This window comes from Labeo rohita, chromosome 18 (genome assembly GCF_022985175.1).
Source record: "Labeo rohita strain BAU-BD-2019 chromosome 18, IGBB_LRoh.1.0, whole genome shotgun sequence".
NCBI classification, from domain to species: Eukaryota; Metazoa; Chordata; class Actinopteri; order Cypriniformes; family Cyprinidae; genus Labeo; species Labeo rohita.
In genome coordinates this window covers 3,994,163-4,006,139 of record NC_066886.1, presented here as the reverse complement: position 1 = coordinate 4,006,139, position 11,977 = coordinate 3,994,163, and the positions used below count along the sequence as shown (strand labels likewise).

Genomic DNA, 11,977 nt, shown 5'->3' with positions numbered 1-11,977 from the left:
ACGTCGTCAGGTTTATGGGAGTTGTAGTTCTTTGCCAAGCCTTCGCGTGTAGCCTCGCAGCGTTTGAGCTCTTCTAACGGACTACAAAGTGTCAGGCCTACCCCCTCGCTCTTCGCTGATTGGCTCTTACCGCCGCGTAGCCCCGCCTCTCATTCTTTAGATTGGTCATGCAGAAAACTTCCGTCTTTGGCGAGCGATTCCACACAGAAAGGAAAATATTCAAAAGAGTTACCGAGCTAATCAGCAGTCAAATAAACACCTATACGAGCTGCACACAGGTAGGAGAGGCTGAGAACGTACTTTTTAACTTTAACCTGTAATTAACGGTGTTTATTTCGCTGGGATTTCTGTGAAAATAGCATTTACGTTGGGACTAGCAGTCACCTAGCTAACAGGGACTTTAGCAATCCAGCTAATCAGGTCTTCACAATCGACCAGGCACTAAGAAATGTTTGAATTTGATTGATTTTGTTTTATGTAATGCTAGGTATCCCGTGTGAGATCAGTATTTTCTAGGCCTCAAGTTGTTATGGAGAGTAAATCAGTTTTTAATACAGGCCTACTGAAGACTGAGGCAAATATATATGTAGTCAATCAGGATGATAAAATGACTATGAAATAGCCTTTGGTCTGATCCCAGTCAGCTATCAGAATCAGATGAAATGGCTGAGATCAGATCTATTTCAGATCAGACATTAGAATCAGGCTCTTGTTTCACACATTTGCACTTTTTCGATAAATATGATGACGTCACGTTTGGGTGTAAACCTGAAACATCTTGACAGCTTGAATCAGCCTGGCAGTTGTTTACAACGATGGATTTGATAAATATATTTTAACAATGTAGCTAAGCTGTCATTGAGATTGTACTTCTGTCATCAGATCTCTGATTAGAAACTGATTAGATTTTTTTCAATGTTTTTATAACCCTCAAAACTGTCTTGTGTACAAGGCAGGTGAAGTGTATTGCATAATGACCCGTTTATATGAGGCAGAATGCTGTAAAATGTTGTTTGGATATATACAGAATATAGAAACATTTTCATGCCATTTCTAATTTGTAATATATAACCATTTTTTATCCTTAGATTGGAATCTTAAGTGAAGAAATGTTTGTTTTTAATCACATTAGAAGACATTTTTAAATGGCTACTGAGTAATTGCGTTGATTCATAACTGTAATATGTACTAAGCCTCATTTGGTCCAGCTGGTCAACATTAGACTGAGAAACCATCACTTCAAAGTGAGATTTTTGTCATGAAAGTTGATTTTAGTGGTCATCCGATGCATTTGTTCGAACAGGATGGCTTACATGATGGTATTATTTATAGTTACACTAATGTGATGCGCAAAAAATTACTGAAATATGGAAATACTAGGGCTGTCAAACAACTAATCACGATAATCGCATACAAAATAAAAGTTTGAGTTTTCCTAATATATGTGTGTGTGTGTGTGTGTAATTATTATGTATATAGAAATACAAACACATTCATGTATATATTTAAGAAATATTTACAATTATATATAGTTATTATAATTTTAATAAAAATATTTTGTATATAAAGAACATATTTCTCTTAAATATATCCATTAATTTATGTGTATTTATATATACATAATCATTACACACAGTGCACACACATATATTAGGCAAACCCAAACTTTTATTTTGTATGTGATTAATCGCGATTAATTGTTTGACAGCACTAGGAAATACAACAGTGCAATAAACAAAAATGACATGTACTGTTGTCATGCATAGCTGCGTGATTTCATAATGCTTTGTTTTTACTAATTAGCACAGCTTTCCCTGACTTGACAGTGAATATGTTGAATCACTTTCTCTAGCTTAAGTCTTCTTTATGCATGATAAGGTAAAAATGTAGTATGGGTGAATCAGGATTCACCTGTGTTAGGGCGTTACCCGTTTAAGTGCCAAGGTCAGTCTCTGACTAGAGACACTACAGGAATCAGGTGTTGGTTGGCCTTTGTCAAGAGGAAAAAGGTGAGTCAATATAATGCATATGTAACCTGGCAACCGTGTTTTATAAGGGGAGTGCTGGTATTTCCAACCATAGGCCTGCTCTATGTGACGACGTCACAGCGATCCCTGTTAATGTCACCCAGATAAGGCCGCCTCCCACCGTGGGGGCCAAAGACCTTCCGATCAGGTGGAATGACTCACGGCCTCCTGTCCATTAGTCTGAATCGACGGCATTGAGATAAGCGTGCCTCACTTTCAATGGTTTGTAATGTTCCTTGTAGCTTGAGAGGAACCGTGACCTTCTGCAGATAACAACAAGCGCTATTGTATCACACGTGTTGGGTGAAGGAATAAACACTTTGGCATGTTCCTGTGAATGTTGAGAAGAAATAAGGTGACTTGAGGCCTGTGCACACCGAAGCTGTAAAGATAAGCATAACTATAAAGATTAAACATAATTTTAATCTAACAGGGAAAGCCATACTTCAATTATAACGATAATGAAACTAAGGAACAATATTAAGAATCATTTAAAAAAAAAAAATTCAAGCATATAAAGTGGCAAAAGACATAACTGCAGTGCATGGTTATAATAAATAGAAGCTTATCAACAGAACCAATATTTGAAAAATGTACTGTACTTTTTTGTTTATTTTATATAAAATCTTTTTTTTTTTTTTTTTTTTTTTTTTTTTTTTTTAAATTGCTTCAGGTTTTTGTGAAATTTTCTTTTGGTACCAAAAAATACATTTGTTTTGATGCAATTTTCCTGTCACAAATGTATACCTTTTTCAGAATATTTTGATATCTAAAATCACTATAAAAATCATGTTCCAAATTTGAAGTTGATATTACAAAAATAAGGTTCCTGTAACATTTTAAGTGTCATACCAAAATTGATATTTTTTGTGTTCATTTTCCTGTCACAAATGCATACGTTTTTGCAAAATATTTTGATATTTTAAATCACTATACAATTTTATGTTCCAAATTGATATTAGTTGATATTACAAAAAAATTAGGTTCCTCTGACATTTTAGGTGTTATACCAAAAATTTATTTATTTATTTATTTATTTATTTTTTAATTAATTTTCCTGTCACAAATGCATACGTTTTTCAAAACATTTTGATGTCTAAAATCACAAAAAAAATATGTTCCAAATTTGAGGTTGATATTATTTTTGCGTTCATTTCTGTCACAAATTTATACGTTCTTGTCACAGCATCACATCTGTAACAAAACAACCACCAAATATGTAACTTTGAGACCTTTCAGATGATGTGTTTTGTCAAGATTATACATTGGTTTTAGCGTACGTTGGTTTGGACGCTAATTTGTATGAATGGGCCTTTATTTGTTGTTTGATTTAGTTATGTCTACTTAAGATTTTCCTTACAGTCATTGTCTTTGGGCCGTACAACTCGAGAAGGCTAATGCAAAATCTAACCATAAGTCACGGGATGCACCGTCCAGGAAACAGTCTTTATTTTTCTTGCACTGGCCACGTGTCTCATTCTTTTAATCTTGAGGGGCCTGAATCGCCTAAATCTCACCGAAAACTTGGCGCTTTCCCATGGCTATCACGTCTACCTTTTGAACGCAGGTTGAAAATGTCATTTCCTTACCTGTGAAATGAAATCCCGCTACCCTTTTATAATCTCTTCCTCATTGGTTTTTCTTCCAGCGATCGTCTGGGCCCCCCTCATCGCGTGCCCCCCAGGAGTGAATGACGCTCCCCCATCCCTTCCCACACCCTGACGAGGATGACAATGGAAGAGATGAAGAATGAAGCGGACGCGACCTCGATGGTATCCATGACGCTCTACGCCGTGATGTACCCTGTCTTCAATGAGGTACGGTGCTTAGTCTCCGGTAGGAGAGTGTTCAGTTATGGTTGCGTTGACGCAGACTGAAGTTCAGATGCAAATGATGCACACCCACATGCTCAGGAAGGACTAAACACAAAAACACAGTGCTCTCTGTAAAAGACTCAGAAGACTAGTTCTGGCTGCCCTAGCATTATTCTCTCAGAGAATTAGGATGCTGAAGTTGTTATTTGGCTAGCCAGCATCTTTGAATATATTTTAAATGTTTTTAGAACATTTTTCATTTTTAGAACACATTTAAAGGGACTGTTCACTCAGAAATGAAGGTTCTGTTGTTAGTTACTCACCCTCATTTCATTTCAAACCCGTAAGACCTTCATTCATTTTCGTAACACAAATTAAGATATTGTTGATGAAATCCAAGAGCTTGCATAGACAGCAAGGGAACTACCATAATCAAACCACAGAAACGTAGTAACGACATTAGTCGTGGTACTTTCGTGACTCTCGAACTGACCCAGAAAACAAGAAATTATTGAATAAAGTCGTTATTATGTTTTTGTGCACAAAAAGTATTCTTGTGGCTTTATAAGGCATTCATGGTATTCATGAGGGTGAGAAGAATTTTCATTTTTGGGTGAACTATCCCTTTAAGAACCAACTTAATGAGAATTGTGAAATGTGCTAAATGTGAATTTAGCTTCATGATGATATGAAGATTGCATCAGCATTGGGAAGTGAATAACTAAAAAAAGGAACTTTGCAAACTTGGCCTTGTAAAACAAACAAACAAACAAAAAAAAATGAATGTATGTATGTGTATACAACTACTATATATATGTTTTATATTTTATATATATATATATATATATATATATATATATATATATATATATATAATATTTTTTTAAATATATATACGCTTTTTATATATCACTGAATATTTTATATATATATATATATATATATATTTGTTTTGTTTTCATATAAATATAAGATATTGAGTTTTTACAATAAAAAAAATCATGTTTTTTTATGTTGTCATGTTTTTATTTTATTTTTAGTTAGCTGAATTTTTTTGTAGTTATTTTTATTTAAACAAAATAACCCGAGTGCAGTTTGATTGAGATTAATTGGAATGCACAATGAAAAAACATGATTTTTGATGTTTTTGCATTTTTTTAAGTGCATTTTTTAGCATTTTAGAAGCAAAAGCGAATTTAGGCAATAAGAAAACACTTCTAAAGTGTCTAATTTATTTCAGCTAATAGTTGTATTAGTATGGTTCTTTTAATTTATTGAGAGTTTAATTTTTTTGTAGCTAAATAATTGTTTTAAGTAAAATATTCAATATTAAATGTAGCTGTTTTTTAAGTTTTTATTTAGATAAAATATGCAGTTTAAACTTTATTAGTTGTCAAAATGAATGTATTTCAATCCTTGTATTTGAATGTATTTCAGGCTTTGTTTTTAACTTAAGTAACATTTTGTAACATACTGTATGTGTTATTTTGTGTCCAAGTTCTAAGAAATGCAACTTTTATTTTTATATTATTGTATTTACAATATTGTTACACAACTTTTACAAAAATTGCGGCTGGTAGGATATTATTTTTTATTAATTAATTTATTTATTTATTTTTTTAAGATTTCTCTTATTCTCTCAAAGACTGCTTTTGTTTGATTGAAAATACAGTAAAACATTAATGTTCAGAACTATTATTACAATTTAAAATAATTATTTTTCATTGTAATATATTGTAAAATGTAATTTATTCCTGTGATACAAAGCTGAATTCTCAGCATCATTACTCCAGTCTTTAGTGTCACCTGATCTTTCAGGAAACATTTTATTTTAAAACAAAATTTTTTTGTAACATTGCAGTCTTCATACTTGCAAAATGAGCACAGTTAACACAGCCTACATGTGCTTCTGTGCATAAATTCATGTTTTTAATTAATTAGAGGCAAAAATCTACACCTACAACCAACTATATTTCCATTTTAATGTGGTGATAATGACTGTGTATAATGTGTGCAACACTAAAACCAAACAGCCTGCTTTATCTTGCAGTAAATTAAAATGGCTCTTGTGTGTGTTACAGCTGGAGAGAGTAAATCTGTCTGCGGCACAGACTCTGAGAGCAGCTTTCATAAAGGTGAGTAAATATAACGTGATTCCGATTTTTTTTAATGTGTTAGAAAGTCAAAAGAATTTCATCTACATTAAGCACAAATCCAAATGCGTCCCATTTACTTAGGTCATTTGCATATAAAGATTACATTTTAAACAGCCATTTTAATTATAAGCACCAGAGAAAGTTAGTCATGAGTAACCCTGACTAACATTATAAGTGAATCACGGGGGAGAAATAAGATTCTACAAAGGCAAAGTTTTAGATTTGATTCAGAGTCTTCATCTTTCTTGAAATATCTCACTTACCATGAGATTTCAGCAAGAAAATCATATTTTTCTAGCGCTAACTGCTTTTGCTGTCTCAGCAGCCCCATTTCCGCTCATGGCTTTGTAATATTGTTGTGTAACAGTAAAATATAAATCAGTGTTAGGCGACAGATTTGTTAATCATGAAAGCGTTTTGACATGTTTATCTTTTCCTGATAGTAGTAACATGCATAAAATATTGATTCTAAATCAATATTTAATAAAAATAAACTTCAGCTAACAAAATTTGTGTATTTCAGTGTATTTAGTAACATTTTGTACTATCACTTTTCTCTTTTAAGTTTATACTGTATATATTATTTAGTGTCCAGGTTCTAAGAAATGCACCTTTTATTTGTTAAATATTTTAGTTGTTAGTTGGTTGCACAACTTACCAAAAATTTAGGGTTGGTAAGATTTCCTAATGTTTTTTCAAAAAGTCTCTTATGCTCACCAATTAATAACAGTGTGATCTATTTTCGCTCATTGCTTTGTAATATTGTTGTGTAAGAGTCATATAAATCATAGTGTTAGACGACAGATTTATTAATTGTGAAAGCATTTTGATGTTTATCTTTTCTTGATAGTAGTAATATGCATGAAATATTGTTTAGAAATATTGAAATTCAACTGACAAAATGATTGTGTTTCAGTATATTTAGCTGCTAATTTTAGTAACATTTTGTAGTATCACTTTTTTCTTTTAGGCTTATACTTTATATATTTTGTGTACAAGGTCTAAAATGCACCAATTATTTAAAAAATATTTTAGTTACTAGATTGTTACACAAAAAAGTGGGAGTTGGTAAGATTTATTTAAAATGTTTTTTCAAAGGCTGCATTTATTTGATTAATAATACAGTAAAAACAGTGTGATCCACTTCCGCTCATGTCAGTGTAATATTGCTGTGTAATAGTCATATAAATCATAGTGATAGATGACAGATTTATTAATCCTGAAAGTATTTTTTGACATGTTTATCTTTTCCTGATAGTAGTAATATGCCTGAAATAGTAATTATAAATCAATATTTAATAAAAATGAAATTCAACTGCCAAAATTAATGTCTCAGTGTATTTAGCTGCTAAATTTAGTAACATTTTGTAGTATAATTATTTTTTCTAGGTTTATACTGTGTATATTATTTTGTGTCCAAGTTCTAATAAATGCACCTTTTATTTTTAAAAAATATTTTAATTACTAGATTGTTACACAAAAAAAAAATTAGGGTTGGTAAGATTTAGTCAAAAATGCTTTTTCAATAAGTCTCTTAAGGCTATGTTTATTTGATTAATAATACAGTAAAAACAGTATGATCCATTTCCACTCATGGCTTTGTGATATTGTTGTGTAACCGTCATATAATTCATAGTGTCAAATCATTATTTATAAAATTAATTTATTTTCTAAAAATGAGAAATGCTGTGACTTGTGCTGTGTGTTTGTTGATGTCAGGCAGAGAAAGAGAACCCAGGACTGACTCAGGATATTATCATGAAGATTCTGGAGAAGAAGAACGTGGAGATCAACTTCACCGAGTCTTTATTACGCATGGCAGCCGACGATGTTGAGGGTGTGTATGATTTTCCACATTTTTCAAGAGGAGAAGAACAAAAGTGTTGTTAACCTTGCACCCTCGTGCCTCTAGGGGGAGCTGTTTCCTCATGAATTAAAACGCAGTAATGACACGAATGTATTTTCCCTCATAATTTAATTCAGTGCTTTTTGCAAGTGTTTTTGACATGCTCAGATTTATACTGCTAATGAATGCACAGACACGCACCGGGTTTCCGGGTAATGCTCGTTTGTGTTGATTTGAGATGTAAAGAATAATAAATGTACCTCCAAATTGAATCCAAGCCTATTGTAAAATCCTCATTTTGCTTTTCCTACTGTAATCTATCCTTGTATACACCGTGAGGTGCCTGACTGTGTTACCGTACTTCAGGATAATATAGAAGTTTCTTCTTGCTCAGTAGAACAGTATTATGGCTCCTCAGACGGCTGTCAATCACGATTGGCCATTGAAAGTAGTTACGTTTCATTATGTCTTCAAGTGCATCGCATTTTAATGACAGGTTATTAGAGGCAAGTCATCTGTTGTTGCTATGGTGACTGAGTGTTTCCTGTGGGCGTGTTCTTTGTGTGCAGAGTACATGATTGACAGGCCTGAGCGGGAGTTCCAGGACTTGAATGAAAGAGCTCGCGCTCTGAAACAGATCCTCAGCAAAATCCCTGACGAAATCAACGACCGAGTCCGTTTCCTGCAGACAATCAAGTGAGAATGTTTTTATGCACGCAAATACCGACAGAAAAATTCACTTGCCTTTAGTTTTCCCTTTTTGCGTCATGGCTTGCGTCAGTGTTTCCGTGTACGCTTGCCCTGACAGAGTTTCTTTTTGAAGTATTTAATTAATATTTGAGGAAACGTCTGGTTCAGATTTCCACCCCAAACCAAATCAAAAATAGGCGATGAAGCCTTGCAGTAGGATTTTGTGTTCTTTTTCATTTTTGGGATGAAATTTCACTTGGCAGTTTTAAAATGTAAGAATTTTGTCAGTCGTATGTGAAATGCAGTAACTGTAAAAATAACTAATACTTTTTCCTTACTCAAGGTCATAAATATGGTTGATTAAAAGCATAAAAAGTCACATTACTGAGGCATTCATACAGTATTTCTAAATATTTGTTTAATTGGTGTTTTCAGAGATATAGCCAGTGCCATAAAAGAACTACTGGACACGGTGAACAACGTCTTTAAGAAATACCAGTACCAGAACAGAAGGGTGAGTGACATTATGAGATGGATACAGTCAGTATACTTTATAACATCACCTCTATCCCTCAATTACTTAAGGAAGCAATGAAAATGGCTTTGTGTTTTCCAGGCACTTGAGCATCAGAAGAAAGAGTTTGTGAAACACTCGAAAAGCTTCAGCGACACTCTGAAAACATACTTCAAAGACGGAAAGTATGGAAGTTTTAAGAATTACCTCATTATAATCACCTTTATTTGCATTTTCTAAGGTTTTTTCATATACATCTGTAATGGAAAGTTGGTAGAAAGTTCTACAAACCTCTAAAAACATAGTAAATAGAATTTGATTTGGAAATTAAAAAACAGATCCATAGGTGAGGGCTTGGATAGTGTTTGGTCATTTTAATAGTGATAGCTATGGTTTATAATGAAGAAATAGTGATGATTTTTAAAATATTTCTTAAAGGAGAAGTCCACTTCCAGAACAAAGATTTACAGATAATGTACTCACTTCCTTGTCATCCAAGATGTTTGTGTATTTCTTTCTTCAGTCGTAAAGAAATTGTTTTTTGAAGAAAACATTTCAGCATTTTTCCCCATATAATGGACTGATATGGTGCCCCGATCTTGAACTTCCAAAATGCAGTTTAAATGCGGCTTTAAATGATCCCGAATGTGGTTGTAAACGATCCCAGCCGAGGAAAAAGTGTCTTATCTAGCGAAACAATTGGTTATTTTCATAAAAATAATACAATTTAATTTATATACTTTGTAATGTCAAACGCTCGTCTTGTGTTTCTGTGCCTTGACTGTTTTTGTTCCGGTTCATGACAGTTAGGGTATGTCGAAAAACTCCCATCTCATGTTCTCCCTCAACTTCAGAATCATCCTATATCGCTGTTTTACCTTTTTTGTTAAGGGTGCTTGATCTTCTTTGCATGTTCACTTTGCAAAGACTGGGTCGGAACTTTTGCAGCAATCTAGGATGATTTTGAAGTTGAGGGAGAAAACACAAGTTTTTCGACATACCCTAACTGTCTTGAGCTAGAATACACAGAGTTCAGGCAGAGCAAGACAAGACGAGCGTTTGAGATTAAAAAGTATTTAAATTGTATTTTGTAATTTTTAATGAAAATAACCGATCGTTTCGCTACATAAGACCCTTCTTCCTCGGCTGGGATTGTTTACAACCGCATTTGGGATCGTTTGAAGCCACATTTAAACTGCATTTTGCAAGTTCAAACTCGGGGCACCATATCAGTCCATTACATGAAGAAAAATGCTGAAATGTTTTCCTCTAAAAACAATTAGGAAAGACACAAACATCTTGGATGACAAGGGGGATAAGTACATTATCTGTAAATTTTTGTTCTGGAAGTGGACTTCTCCTTTAATTATTGACAGCCAGCTTCAACATAATTAACATTATTCATTATTCAACATCATTTAACATTAATCCCAATTAAAAACCAAGAAAAATGTGGCATATTAAAGTAAAAAAATACAAGTTAAAAGCACTGGATGTGTGTGGTATGCATATGACAACATAAATAATAAAATTCATAAATTAAAAAATATTTTTCAAAATGTTTTTGAAATTTAAAATTTTGTGATGCAAAGCTGAAGTTACTAGTTTAGCATCATTACTCCAGTCTTCAGAGTCACATGATCTTTCAAAAATCATTTTAATATGCTGATTTGCTGCTTAAGAAATATTTATTATTACCAGTGTTAAAAACAGTTTTATTTTTGTGGAAACTGCTTTTTTCAGGATTCTTTCGTAAAAAGAAAGTTCAAAAGAACAGCATTTATAAACTGTAGACCACAAAACCAGTCATAAGTAGCAGGGGTATATTTGTAACAATAGGCAACAATACATTGTATGGGTTAAAACGGTCTGATGATTTTATGCCAAAAATCATTAGGATATTAAATAAAAATCATGTTCCATTAAGATATTTTGGAAATATCCAACCATAAATATATCAAACATTTTTGATTAGTAATATGCATTGCTAAGAACTTCATTTGGACAACTTTAAAGGCAATATTCTGTATTTAGATTTTTTTTCACCCTCAGATTCAAGATTTTTAAATATTGTCCTGTCCTAACAAATCATACGTCAATGGAAAGCTTATTTATTCAGCTTTCAAATGATGTATACTTCTCAACCCTTATGACTGGTTTTGTGGTCCATGGTGACAAATGGAAAACTTTGTAACGTTATAAATACCATTACCATCACTTTTGATCAATTTAATGCATCAATTTAATGTATATTATTAGCATTATAATTTTAAAGCATATAGGTGAAAATAATGATAATAGTTTATATAGTCATAATTTGTGTACTTTGAGTCCTTCCATCTTTTGGAAATGGCATTTCACCCACACACACTTTGTGGTCAATTTCAGTGGAATGAAATTAACCTAAACCATCTTTTTGGCCTGAAGAACTTTGGAATTTTGCTGCATAATGTTTCTAATTTCATTTCTAACATTAATGTGTTTAGATCTAATTTGAATTCTATCCCTCTCCACCTTTGTTCCAGGGCATTAAACGTGTTTGCCAGTGCCAACCGGCTTATCCACCAAACCAACTTGATACTGCAGACCTTCAAACTTGTCGCGTAGGAGTCATAGAAGTGTATTTTTTTTTTTTTTTTTTTTTTTTAATAACCTTTATATGAACAATGTAAAAAAAAAAAAAAAAAGCAACAACCTTTGGACTGTAATTTATGATTCTTGTCTCCTGGCGGTAACACTTAAAGCAGGATGGCTTCTATTATGGTTTCTAACCCCGTCTAAATCTAATCTTCTTCATGAGCTGGAGTGACCGTCCGGCGTTTCTCATATCCTGAGCTTTACAGTCACGCTATCGCTGCGGAGACGCTCTCGCTTGCTTTCTCCCCTGTCTCGCTTCCGACGTGTTTTCGTTCTGTCCGGTCAGTCTGAGA

General features: G+C 33.1%; 1 protein-coding gene across 1 annotated transcript; it reads left to right on the top strand.

The window, feature by feature from the left end:
* Positions 1 to 170: 170 nt before the first annotated feature.
* pdcd10a (programmed cell death 10a) lies at positions 171 to 11,699 on the top strand. The gene is made up of 8 exons (XM_051134813.1): positions 171 to 278; positions 3,676 to 3,844; positions 5,923 to 5,976; positions 7,717 to 7,834; positions 8,413 to 8,539; positions 8,969 to 9,047; positions 9,150 to 9,232; positions 11,573 to 11,699. Exons 2-8 carry the CDS (start codon positions 3,755 to 3,757, stop codon positions 11,652 to 11,654), a joined length of 633 nt encoding a protein of 210 aa, XP_050990770.1. The 5' UTR covers positions 171 to 278; positions 3,676 to 3,754; the 3' UTR covers positions 11,655 to 11,699.
* Positions 11,700 to 11,977: the final 278 nt, after the last annotated feature.

Excerpts from the sequence above, each read along its gene's own strand:
- pdcd10a (XM_051134813.1), top strand. The coding sequence starts at position 3,755 with ATGACAATGGAAGAGATGAAGAATGAAGCGGACGCGACCTCGATGGTA. Across the intron at positions 3,845-5,922 it reads TGTACCCTGTCTTCAATGAG|CTGGAGAGAGTAAATCTGTC; the intron begins GTACGGTGCTTA and ends TGTGTGTTACAG. Across the intron at positions 7,835-8,412 it reads GGCAGCCGACGATGTTGAGG|AGTACATGATTGACAGGCCT; the intron begins GTGTGTATGATT and ends CTTTGTGTGCAG.